The sequence below is a fragment of the Maylandia zebra genome, linkage group LG2, assembly GCF_041146795.1.
Source record: "Maylandia zebra isolate NMK-2024a linkage group LG2, Mzebra_GT3a, whole genome shotgun sequence".
NCBI lineage: Eukaryota > Metazoa > Chordata > Actinopteri > Cichliformes > Cichlidae > Maylandia > Maylandia zebra.
In genome coordinates, this window is record NC_135168.1 from 37,108,325 (window position 1) to 37,120,285 (window position 11,961).

Sequence of the window (11,961 nt, forward strand, 5' to 3'; positions counted from 1 at the left end):
ATATATACAGTGGCCTCTGGCTCCTAGCAGTGAACCCCAGGAAGGCGGCCGGTCCAGATGGAGTACCTGGCAAGGTACTAAGAGCATGCGCACACCAGCTCACCCTCATCTTCACCAGACTCTTCAACCTCTCACTGGATCAGGCAGCCATCCCATCCTGTCTAAAATCAGCCACAATCATCCCAGTGCCGAAGAAGTCTCCCATCTCCAGCCTGAATGATTACCGCCCTGTGGCCCTCACACCGGTAATCATGAAATGCTTTGAGAGACTAGTCCTTCAGCACATCAAGGATTACCTCCCCCCAGAATTCGACCCTCACCAGTTTGCATACCGTGCAAACAGATCCACAGAAGACGCCATCGCCACAGCCCTTCACGCTGTGCTGAGTCACCTAGAGCAGCGGCAAAGCTACGTCCGAATGCTCTTTGTGGACTACAGCTCAGCCTTTAATACAATCATCCCGGACATCCTCATCACCAAACTGGTCGCTCTTGGCCTCCCTCCTCTCACATGTGCCTGGATAAAGGATTTCCTCACAAACCGGCCCCAGACTGTAAGACTCTGCCCTCATCTCTCCTCCACTCGCACACTGAGCACCGGCTCCCCACAGGGCTGTGTGCTGAGCCCCCTCTTGTATTCTCTCTACACCCACGACTGCAGTTCGACCCACAACAACACTCTCATCATCAAGTTTGCTGATGACACCACGGTAGTCGGACTCATCTCGAAGGGAGACGAGGCAGAGTACAGAGAGGAAGTCCTGAAGCTGGCAGCATGGTGTTCAGAAAACAACCTGGCACTGAACACTAAGAAAACCAAAGAGCTCATTGTTGACTTCAGGAGACACAGCACCGATTTGGCCCCCCTCTACATCAACGGGGAGTGTGTGGAGAGGGTCCACACTTTCCGGTTCCTTGGTGTCCTCATCTCTGCTGACATCTCCTGGACAGACAACATCTCAGCGGTCATCAAGGGCCCAACAGCGGCTGCACTTCCTGAGAGTCCTCAGGAAGTACAAGCTGAACTCCAACTTGCTGCTGACCTTCTACCGCTCGTCCATTGAGAGCCTGCTAACCTACTGCATCACGGTATGGTACGGCAGCTGCACCAAGGCGGATAGAGTGAGGCTTCAGAGTGTGATCAAGACAGCACAGAAGATCATCGGCTGCCCTCTCCCCTCCCCGATGGACATCTATTCCTCCCGCTGCCTCACCAGAGCAGCAAACATTATCAAGGACAGCTCCCACCCTGGCTTCAACATGTTCAGCCTGCTTCCCTCAGGGAAGCGCTACAGGTGCATCAACACAAAAACCCACAGACTCAAAAACAGTTTCTTCCCCAAAGCGATAACCACCCTGAACTCACACATGCACAGATAACACAGCCCCCCACTTCCCACTTCCCACTTCCTCTATGGACCACCACTGTGCAATACCAATTCTATGTGCAACAACTCAACTGTATATACATAACACTATTTATACCAATTCTATGTGCAATAACTCAACTGTATATACATAACACTATTTATACCAATTCTGTGCAATAACTCAACTGTATATACATAACACTATTTATTACATATTACTTACGACTTGTATATTGTACATTTTATATATATATGTTTTTCCCTATGTTAATACTGTCCATATGTACATAGCGCTGCAGAACTTTACCCCCCACCCCCCCACCCCAGCATGTTTACACTGAGTAGGAGATGCTCTGTATCTCATTGTACAACTGTATAGTGACAATAAAGGCATTCTATTCTATTCTATTCTATTCTATTCTAGAGACAAAACACTTACAAACTCCAAAACACATTTCTAGCGTTAACTTAACTTCCAAAACAGAGCTACCTAGATCACTTAAATTAAACAATTGAAAGCATATGTGTATTGTTTGTGTATTTATACACAGGCACTCATATATATTCAAATAATTTAAAAAAAAAAGTTCATTTACCTGTTACTACCACACACCAAATCCGGTCGTTGGTACTTGCTGGCTTGTGTAGCCACCAGGTAACAAAAGCTCAACACTGCGCCCAGCATTTTGGAGCACTTCTGTTGTCTTTTGTACGTGTTTTGGAGTTTTTATGTGTTTTGGAGTTTTTACGTGCTTCAGGGTTTGTACGTGTTTTGAAGTTTGTACGTGCTGCTTTGTCTGTAGGGGCCACTGTAAATATACTTTTATTTATTCACTCCACATAAAATGTAATAAATAAATCATATAATACAAAAACCAACTAGTCACAGTTCAACTTTTAACTATTTAAATTTTCAGCTTTTTCCTTTTAAACAAATTTAAAATGAAACAACACAAAACACTGCAAACCACAACACAATTAAATATAAATTAAAAAATGAAAACAAAAAGAAGATGCACATTCTCTGTCATATAGGCCTGCATGAATAAACCTTCTGAATCCTTTATCATCTGCAACTGAAAATAGTTGTGGATGCTTACTATACCTTTCTAATGTGACGTTGTTGTCCCTGGCTCTCTTTCTCTGTCTTTCCCTCCTGCTCTGTTCCTGTGCTACTGCGAGTGTAACTACCGCCCCTCCCCCCGGAAAAAAAGTGCGAGAGAGAGAGGGTGAGAGAAGGAAAAAAAAAACCCCACGTCTCGCGTCGTTCACGTCAAAGATCCGGCTCTAAGAGCCATTTCGTCACTATTACACATAGAAGTCTGTTAAATTCAGGGCAATGAAAAATCAGAGGTCAATTTCTTGTATGTGTGCACATATTTGGACCATAAAGATTCAGATTTTGGTATGAGCCTTTTTAGCTGTTAAAAAGTACACTCTTATAGCACCAGAATGATCAAATGTCTTTTAAAAGATATCAGAAATCCTGTGTTCTGGATCTCATCTGCCGATGAGAACTTTTTACATTTATATATCTTAGACTGACTTTTCCTTATCTGCTTATACAAGTCCTATGATAATTCTGCACATGTTCTAGACTGTTTCGTTGTAGTCCTAAGTTTCTTATCAAAGACAGATCCTGACAGATCTCGGAAAGAGAAAACGTGCATACCATCATCCCTCTCAAAAGAAGCCTAATTTATTATTCATGATATTGAACAGGTTTCATTACAACACAATGGAACATGTAAATCTGCACGACCTTTAACAAGTATGGTAAAAGCATTTTGAACAAAGTTAGACAGTGTAAAGTGTGTCTTTGCTCTCAAGCATTTGTGCACCACTATATGAACATGTCCCAGCAGGCTTGCTGCGGAAAAACACAGACTGCACTATCTTAAGCAATCCACACACACAGGAGCCTGATGGAAAACATGCCCAGTCGATGAGCTGCGAGATAAATTTGTGCTTTCCAAAACATTTTAAAGGCAGAATGCAAATAATCTAATTTTAGTATCCTGACTTTACATGCATAGAGACAGTGTAAATGATGCCCTGCACATGTATGCTAAATTCCAGTATCGAAAGTAAACTAAACTCTAAAGTCAACTAAAAATCCTTGTTGGCAATCTGCAGTGTGCCCACGCCTACAGCTCGTTCACTCCCGTTTTTTCTGCAGGCTTAAACCTGTTGTATATCTAGATGAGGTATCTGGAATGAAATGTTTGCAACCCCAAAGAATATGAAAGCTTAATATGAATGTTAATAATTAATTTTCTTAGTCCTAGTCACTCCAATAGCAAGAGGTTGTCCAAGAATATTTTGGTACCAGTATTGGCAGTGAAATTTGTGTCTTTCACTGCCTTAAACCCTCATTTTCTTTATTATGCATGCTGAAAAAAAAAAAAAATCCTAAAATGAACCTCAGGCTTTATTGCATATTGAAAAATTAACAGCAACATTGCGTGTAACTGTAAGTGCTGACGAGAAAGGAAAGAGTAGATAATAACTGAGCACTCGTGTCCGAGTGAGCTTTTAAGCATCAGGTGTCGATATCTGTTTACACAGCCATTTAAATGATATGTAGGTTTGCTTTTATGCATTATAAATTTTTAATTTTCAACTAATGCTTCATGCTTGTTTGTATCTTTTCTCTGATGCTTTTAAATTCCAGTTTCTTTCCAAAGTTTTTATTTAAACGAGCCCATCATATGCATTTGCTTTCCTCAAATACTTTAACTGGTGAATGTGAAAATCAGTCTATAAAGTTTTTTTTAAATGAAGATGCCAAGTTGCTCAAATAAGTTTCATTGGTTTCATTTTTAACAAAGTAACTCAAAGTTTTTGAACATTTTTTTATTAAAAACAATATCATCTTTTATGTCCTTTTTCATAAAACATCCTGAATGGCACCATTTACAGGCATACATATGGTATAGTAATATAACATGATTGATGAATTTCCAATGTTGAAATTATGATTTCCCCCCCCCTCCCTTTTTTGCTCAAGTCTACACCCTGTATAATGTTTATCATGCCCTGTTCAACCCTTTTCTACACTGCATTGCAAAACAATAAAATGCATCCATTGCCTTAATTTAGTCACAGAGATCTTTCCCATAGCGTCAACCCAAACACCATTTCAAAGCAAAGACAGCGTGGCACAGAAAACTGAGGCAGAGGTGGGGATGGTTGGGCTTGGAAGACGAGCAGGTAGCGGGGGGGGGGGGGGTCGATTGAAGGAGACTCATGACTCTCTTCAGTTTCCTTGCTGCATGGCTTTCTTCTCCGCTTCAATTTCTGTGAGGAAGAAAAAACAAAAATTTTAAATATTACCAACCATAACCCACTTGCTGTATTAAGCACAGAGGGCTAGTGAAGCTCCCACTGAGTATATTAACCCAACTCAAGGAATGTTTGTTTACTAGTCAATTCACTGCAATTCTTCATGCACAAAGAGACATTCTGTCTGTACTGCATTACGGCAGTTATCCTGCTGCTGTCCAGTTAACACCCTTTGAGTCATCCACTCATTTCTATAGATGGCGTGGTATCTGAATAGATTATCTTCATAGCCACTTTCTTTTTGTTGCAATAGGCGTGACAGAAATGAATGAATAACATTTTCATATCACTTCCACATTTTCCACTTTCAACTGTGAATGCATCGCGTCACATTAACAGATAAATGAGCACAACATTATGACACGAGTGCTCACATACCTCTGAGCCACAGACAGAGCTAAAAATGGGGCCTTGTAGCTCTACTTTACAGCCAGAAGTGCAAACCACTTCTCTGGATGAAGATGATCGTCTGTGCCCAAAGTCCAATTTTTGTCCTAATGAAGCAATGAGAAACGTTGCTGTCTGGATGGCAGCACCGCATATCACATATCTAAAAAAGGCTTTAGAACTCATAAAGAGGACAGCATGCACTGACAGTGCCACCTGCTTCTGAGCCTCTTCTCTCTTATAGTAGCCACAGCTGTGTTCAGATTAAGAAAGATTGAGTTAGACAGCAGGGAGCTTCACAGCCTCAGAGGGGAAGGATGGGCATTTTGACACACTTTCATTCTCCTCTTTCTGCTGCTGCATGTCACGCCAGAGATGAACACTGCTTTTTAAAAAAAAAAAAAAAAAAAAAAAAAAAAAAAAAAAAAAAAAAAAACACACACCATTGTGCAGTTTATGATTGGGGTTTCTGTTTATTTGCTCTAAAATTTGTATTCTTCCACTCTTAGTGGTAGATGGCAGGTTAGAGTTTCAAGAGTGGGAATATGCGTGCGTTTCTTCCTTACAGGTTGGTGCTAAGTACAAGGTCTCAGGTAGTTGGGTGTGGTCCTTGTTTTGCAATATTTGCAGTTACCTTTATTTAAAAAAGAAAAAAAAAAGGCAGGGAGGAGTTGAGCCAACCAGTGAGCCAGAGTAAAGGGGAAAGGTGAAAGAAGTAAATGAGAGGCTTGTTTGGAGCACACTTCTTTTGTCTTAAAGACCTACCCTCCTTTGTTGGAAGGTGGTTCTTTTCTTGCGTGTTAGTCTTCTTTAGCTTTTGCTTGTTGAACTGCTCCACTTCCTGGTTGACTGGGTTGCTGTCGCTCATTTTGGAGGAGTTCTATAAAACAGAAAAGGGGAGATTTAAGAGAAGAATTTGTGTGCTTTCAAGATCTCACTGACATGCTAAGATCTTGTCTGCAGTGCATGCCCATACATGTACACAAACCAAGTTCCACCTGACGTGAGAGAAAAAAAAAAAAAAAAAAAAAAAAGGTTGTGAACCATGCAGTCACCTGAAACAACAAGTATCTGTACCTCTATCTCACCACGGTGAACTAACGTGATGTAGTGTTTAACTGGGTGGCATTCAAATCCACAAATGGCTCTTGTTAACAGAGAAAAATGGTGCGTCTGTGCACTGATTTGCATTTATGTACAGTTATTAAAGAGATACGGAGAATTTTACACCTGTGCCAACTAAGCAAATAAGATTAGAAGCGCATGTGCATTGGAACAAGTTTTATAGGAATTTAATATTTCCAGGAGGACTGAAGTCAGGGCATAAATACTGCAGTATTAGGAAATTCAGTGACCTATCCCATTAGGGGAGCGTCTGTCTTCTTTGCTGTCCACAGCAATAGACCGCACAGAATAATGGGTGCATTTTTATTTTTAACACCACCCTAGGGAAAATACCCCTTAAAGACCAGGCTGTCTAGGAAAATTAACCTTAGGTAGCCTGATAAAGACTTATAGACAGCCCTAATCTGCGGGCAGAGAAATGAGGCACTGTCAGGCATCTGTACACACCCTGCGCCATAACTGAAGTGACTAACACACCAGTGAGTGTACTAAAAGAGATACATACCAAAACGTTGCATAACGTATTTCATATTTTAATACACAGCACATAAATAATCACTTAAAATAAACAATTCGTTCGCATTTTTTTCTTAGCAATTAAGAAAAAAATAATTTATCAGCAGGCTAAGACAGCTGGAAAAACAAAACAATTTAAAGAGTTTTACCTGGTGTAGGACCGCGTTGCAAGACAATCTTTAACAGGTAACTGTGTGTGTGTGTAATCCGTGCAAAACCAACGGTTTAAATAGAGACAACACGCCCTTGTGCACGCCAACATGGACACCGGTCCTCTGGCTCTCATTGGCTTTCAAAGCTCAGAAGGCGAATTTTAATTGGACACTCTTGATGTCTCACCGCCCTCTCAAACCTCCTTAAAAATGATATGTTGGGTCAAAGTTCTTCCTATGCAGTGTTGCAATCGCATGATGAATTCCTTCACGTATCCGCACGTTTGGAAAAACGGACACCTATTGTAGGTGATGTGATGGATTTCACGTTTTTCTCTTTTAGCACAGTACCATCTAGTGGGCTACAGAGTTATGACAAGCCAACTTAAAAATAATCATAACAAGAAAGGGAAAGAAACCAGTTAAAGTCGAATGACTGTAATTTGTTAATGCACTTGGTGGGAAAACACCGATACTTTCCAGTAACTGTTATTTTGTTTGGCAGTAAATAGGGGAAAATATGCTGTTTTGACAGTCAAATACATGTTCTTTTACTGTTATACGCTGTAAGCAAATTATATACCTTCAGGGGAAGCAGCCGCATGCTCTTGGGGTGTGTGTGTGTGGGGAACCTAGCTAAACAAGAGGCAGCAAAGAATTATTTTCCTGATTCATCCAGTCGGGATGTGTTTGGACATTTCCACAAGCAAGAGCAGGAAAATTCCTCAAAGGAAGGCCCCACTTAGCCCTGCCCCAAAACCTTCTTGCTGTCAGGAAACAGTGCAGTAGTGACCGAAACTTAGCTTTATTTTCTTACAGTCTTTAATTCATAATATGTATATGATGATTCATGGTCACCATATATATTGAGACCATACATGGCTTAATACCTTGGTTTTTTTTTTCAGAAGGAAATTGTTTATCTTGCAAAAAGACGGCAATCCACAGATGTAAACGGCACATAGATTTATGGGGTCTTATGCTAAGGATCAGTATAAAAGGATCATTTAAAAATAATAATAATAAAACAACAGGTGAGTTAATGGGTCACAGTAGGTTGTCCTCTTTAGCACATAAAATGCCCAGAATAAAAATGACATTTCACACAAACAAAAGACATTCAAATTAACTTTTTAAAAAGTAAAACAACAATGATTATTACCTTCAATCATTGGCTACAGAAAGACTGACAGTCCTGAGGAAATAACAGATTACATTAAAAAGTGTAAGACTGAATATAATTCAGTATAGTGCCAGTGTTTTACACTGAACTACAACATAACTCCCTCTGTGCACAGAAAACCTGTTTCATAACACATAATAATAGTACCTTACGACTTGCAGTTTGCACTCTCGTCAATGGGTGTGCGTGGTCAAGCTGTACCTGGCTGATATTAACAACTCGCTTGTTGTAAATGACCTCATAGAAGCATAGAAAGAGGGAGTGACCTTTTTTAAGTAGGACAAGCATAAGTCAATGTGTCAGCTATAAGCAGACTAAGCAGCTGGTTGTGGGCTCCCTCACCAGCAGGGGGCCCCCGAGAGCATTTGAAATGTCACACAATGCAGGTTAATAAATGTTAAATTTTTGTGATATATAAGTTGTATTCATGAAAGAGAAAGCTAAATATTTTTGATACATATTTTAATAAAATGACAGGTTAATGCTACTGGTTTGATCACTTTCACTGTCATAGCTGCGGCCACGTTCATGCCCACTATAAGTGTTTTAAAGTAGACCGCAGCAAATATGTAAAAAAAAAAAAAAAGACTTATTTTGCTAAAAAGAAAAAAAATGAGGGGGAAGCATTGGGATAAAGGTATGTTTATGAATTAATATACTTTTCTGCCATTCTGCACATTTTAAAAACAGTATGAACAGTCAGATGTTTTGAATTTACAAAAGTTAACTTGGTTTATTTCTTTCCACTACACTAGAAAGGCATGATCATGTATGACATGACAAATGATCGAACATGGACAATTCATGGATAATTGTGGCTGCGCTAAAGTGGGTGGTTGATGGGCCCCAAATCAAATTCTGCTTTAGGCCCCAAAAAATCTTGGACTGCCCCTGCAGAACTACATTGTGGCTGTGTGATGACATTACCAGCAGTGCACAATAATCCTAATTCTCAGGTAGTAGAAAACTAATCTGTGTTTCTGACTATATTATGGCATCCGTTCTTTAAGCCTGGCTGGCTTACAGCAATTCTTGTTTTTTGAGTCCTAAGCAAAATTTCTTTCCTTACAAAACAATAAAAATTCAAAGCATATGTGACTGACAACTTCATCAAAGGAGAACTATTCAAACCCATCTCTGAGACCAGAAGTCTTAGCAGTGGTGCTGTCAGCTTGATAGCACATTTTGACACAGAAAATTAGCTTGTTAGTATGACTGCATTTTCTTCACTCACTGCAGTAAACATCAGAGAAGCGCAGGTGGAAGTAATATATTGAATAATTGTTAAAGTTATGGTTTCAGAGTACCGGAATTGCTTGTGGTAGTTCACTCCCACACTATAAAGGCTTATCAATACGTTTTTTTTCTTGCAGTTATAAGTCAAAATGTCTCCTGTGAACAATATCAAAATTGAATACACTTTTGTGGATAAAAATGTCTGGAGCACGTATCTTCAGCCTGATCGTTTCTCCTGCCTGTCATAAATGGCAGTGGTGAGTCCCCAAGTGATGCACGACCTCAGGATAACCATGGAACCTCCTCGATACAGTAACGCCAAACTCCTATTACGAGATTTCCAGAGCAGAGCCCAGCATGCTATGACCCCTTTAACGTCCCCACCTACTTGTGACTGCATGTTTGCCACAAGCACAGAGAGTGGATACAGAGTCAAGCTGACTGCCACTGATATCACTGTTCCTGAGATGAAAGAGGAGGCCATTGGTGAGACCCCCTGCTCCGCCACAGCAACACACACAGGCCCCTTCAGTCCAAAGTAGAGGGAGCTGCCGAAGGCGTTGCGGGCTGCAATGGGCAGGAAGGCTCTGTAGTAGCCCAAAACAATCCCCTCTGCCTTTAGCCTTAGAAGGACGCTCTTGAACGAGGGTAGACGACTGTCATTCTGGCTGTTCTGCAGCACATTCTGAACACGCTCAAAGGGCGTAAAAACCACGGCTTCTACAACACCTGCCCCAAACCCTGCCAGAGCAGGAAGGGCCTTGGCAGAGATGACATTCTGGGATGACAGAGGGAGCTGTCGGAGGAGGGTATCCTGGAGGCCAAAGAGCAGTGTGCCGTTCAGCGTCCTCATCACTAACGGTGGAGCCACACCCCTATAGAGCTTCACAGGGCCCTCTCTATAGAGCTGTGCCACTGCCTTGTGAACTGAGGTGTTGTGGATTTGTTGACGAAAAACAGTCTTATAGACAGGAAAGACGATAAGGGTGGGAAGGGTGGACAACAAGCTGGAGGTTCCTCCATGCAAGTAGCTCTGGAAATGAACAATTAGGTTGCCAAGTGCCTCTTCTTCTTGTTTACTCTCAGAACCGCCGGCCATTATCCTCCTTAGAGAAATTAAGCAGATCCAGTCAGGCATGCACAGTCAGTTATAAGAGAAAAATGAATGAAAAAAGCCATTTACAACACTTAGGTTAAAAAAACTCAATTTACAGTGTGTGATCATAATCATTTACTTACTCTGTCAGCTGTCTCCACCAGAAAAACAATTCGTTATTTTCCACAGATCATTGTAGGAATGTGGAGGCAGAATAGGTGTGTCGTTATTGTATTTTCCAGTGCTGCATGAGGAGAGGGTATTTCTGCTTGTGCCCGTAGTTACCACAGATGCTCCTCCGATAAGTGGTCCACAATAGAATTCCTTCTTCTTCTTCTTCCATTTTTAAAGGCAGCCTGCATCCAACGATGTTGCACTACTGCCATCTTCTGGGTTTTACGCCCACATCACTTCTATATCCTTAGATCCTCTTGATGAGTCCAGCATTAAACAAAAAATGAAATATCTTTAATTCATCTTCTTTCATATCATATCTAACCGCAATATACCCATACACTCTAAAACCCCCAAAAAGGCTTCAACCATGTTTCCTGAATACAAATGTCAGATTTTTCTGTATGATTGTATATAAACTTTTTAAAAATCTTGACCATTTGACAAAAGACTCCTTGTATTCCACTTTAGGATTAATGTGGTTATAAAAAATTAACCACCACATTATCCCTCTTGACTTCCGTGACTACTTAGTCCCCCCTTACATCCACTCACCTGATATTCTTCTTATCTAAACTATGGCATGCTGCCTTAACAATAATCTGAATCCTCTCCATCTTGGACTTCACATCTGATTTTGCATTTATTACCTCTGCAGTGAATGTCACCATCTTCCTCTATTTTCCTTTGAACCATTTCCATTACTTGTTTCTCCCCTAACCTGGGTCTGCAATGGGATTAGAGAGCAAGGCGCACTGAGCGTTGATCTGCTGGTGTCTGTGACTGACCCCGCCCCCTTTAGAATAATCATTGGACAAGACGAGCTACGTCACGACACAATGGATTGGTTGTATCATCTGTCAGTCAAGACCGCTTTTCCCCCCCACACCGAGCTTCGGGAGAAGGGTGCGTCCCATGAAGAAATTGTTTCCGGCAGGCTCATGTTCCACGGAGTTTTATCAATGCCAAGCTAAAATATTTTAGCAATTTTAAGAAAATATTTAAGTTACTAATCCAATAACTGATAACGGATGTATAAAGAACCTCATCTTCCCTTTCAAAATATAAATTTATCAGCAGACTCTACAGATTGCAAGAATATCTGGTGGGCAAACAAACAGACAGCCCTCTATATTTGGATTACATTAAAAAATGGCATCACAAAATATTACGGTAAAATGCAGGAGTAATATAAAATAATACAAAGTATCCTTGGTTACTAAAAAGAATAAAATAAGCCAGGTTACAGGAAAAAGGACATTGTGGAAATTAGCTATAAGCTACATCCAGTCTAATTAAAGTATTGTGCATTAGTGCTATGCCATACTGCAGATTTTGGTTTTGATCTGATACCAAGTAAATGCAGGGTCAGTATTG

General features: G+C 40.7%; 2 protein-coding genes across 3 annotated transcripts; both read right to left on the reverse strand.

The window, feature by feature from the left end:
- Nucleotides 1-4,211: 4,211 nt before the first annotated feature.
- Nucleotides 4,212-7,046, reverse strand: tmsb1 (thymosin beta 1). The gene is made up of 3 exons (XM_014412062.4): nt 6,893-7,046; nt 5,868-5,982; nt 4,212-4,670 (listed from the first exon to the last, which is right to left on the reverse strand). Exons 2-3 carry the CDS (start codon nt 5,968-5,970, stop codon nt 4,630-4,632), a joined length of 144 nt encoding a protein of 47 aa, XP_014267548.1. The 5' UTR covers nt 5,971-5,982; nt 6,893-7,046; the 3' UTR covers nt 4,212-4,629.
- Nucleotides 7,047-7,700: 654 nt separating this feature from the next.
- LOC101476663 (solute carrier family 25 member 53) lies at nt 7,701-11,320 on the reverse strand. 2 transcript variants are annotated; one of them, XM_004540976.3, is made up of 3 exons: nt 11,235-11,320; nt 10,554-10,840; nt 7,701-10,420 (listed from the first exon to the last, which is right to left on the reverse strand). In XM_004540976.3, exon 3 carries the CDS (start codon nt 10,411-10,413, stop codon nt 9,532-9,534), a length of 882 nt encoding a protein of 293 aa, XP_004541033.1. In that variant the 5' UTR covers nt 10,414-10,420; nt 10,554-10,840; nt 11,235-11,320; the 3' UTR covers nt 7,701-9,531. The 2 variants fall into 2 exon arrangements, with proteins under 2 accessions (XP_004541033.1, XP_076748171.1); XM_076892056.1 differs by having other exon boundaries at nt 11,140-11,295.
- Nucleotides 11,321-11,961: the final 641 nt, after the last annotated feature.

Excerpts from the sequence above, each read along its gene's own strand:
- tmsb1 (XM_014412062.4), bottom strand. The coding sequence starts at position 5,970 with ATGAGCGACAGCAACCCAGTCAACCAGGAAGTGGAGCAGTTCAACAAG. Across the intron at positions 4,671-5,867 it reads CCACCTTCCAACAAAGGAGG|AAATTGAAGCGGAGAAGAAA; the intron begins GTAGGTCTTTAA and ends TCTTCCTCACAG.
- LOC101476663 (XM_004540976.3), bottom strand. The coding sequence starts at position 10,413 with ATGGCCGGCGGTTCTGAGAGTAAACAAGAAGAAGAGGCACTTGGCAAC.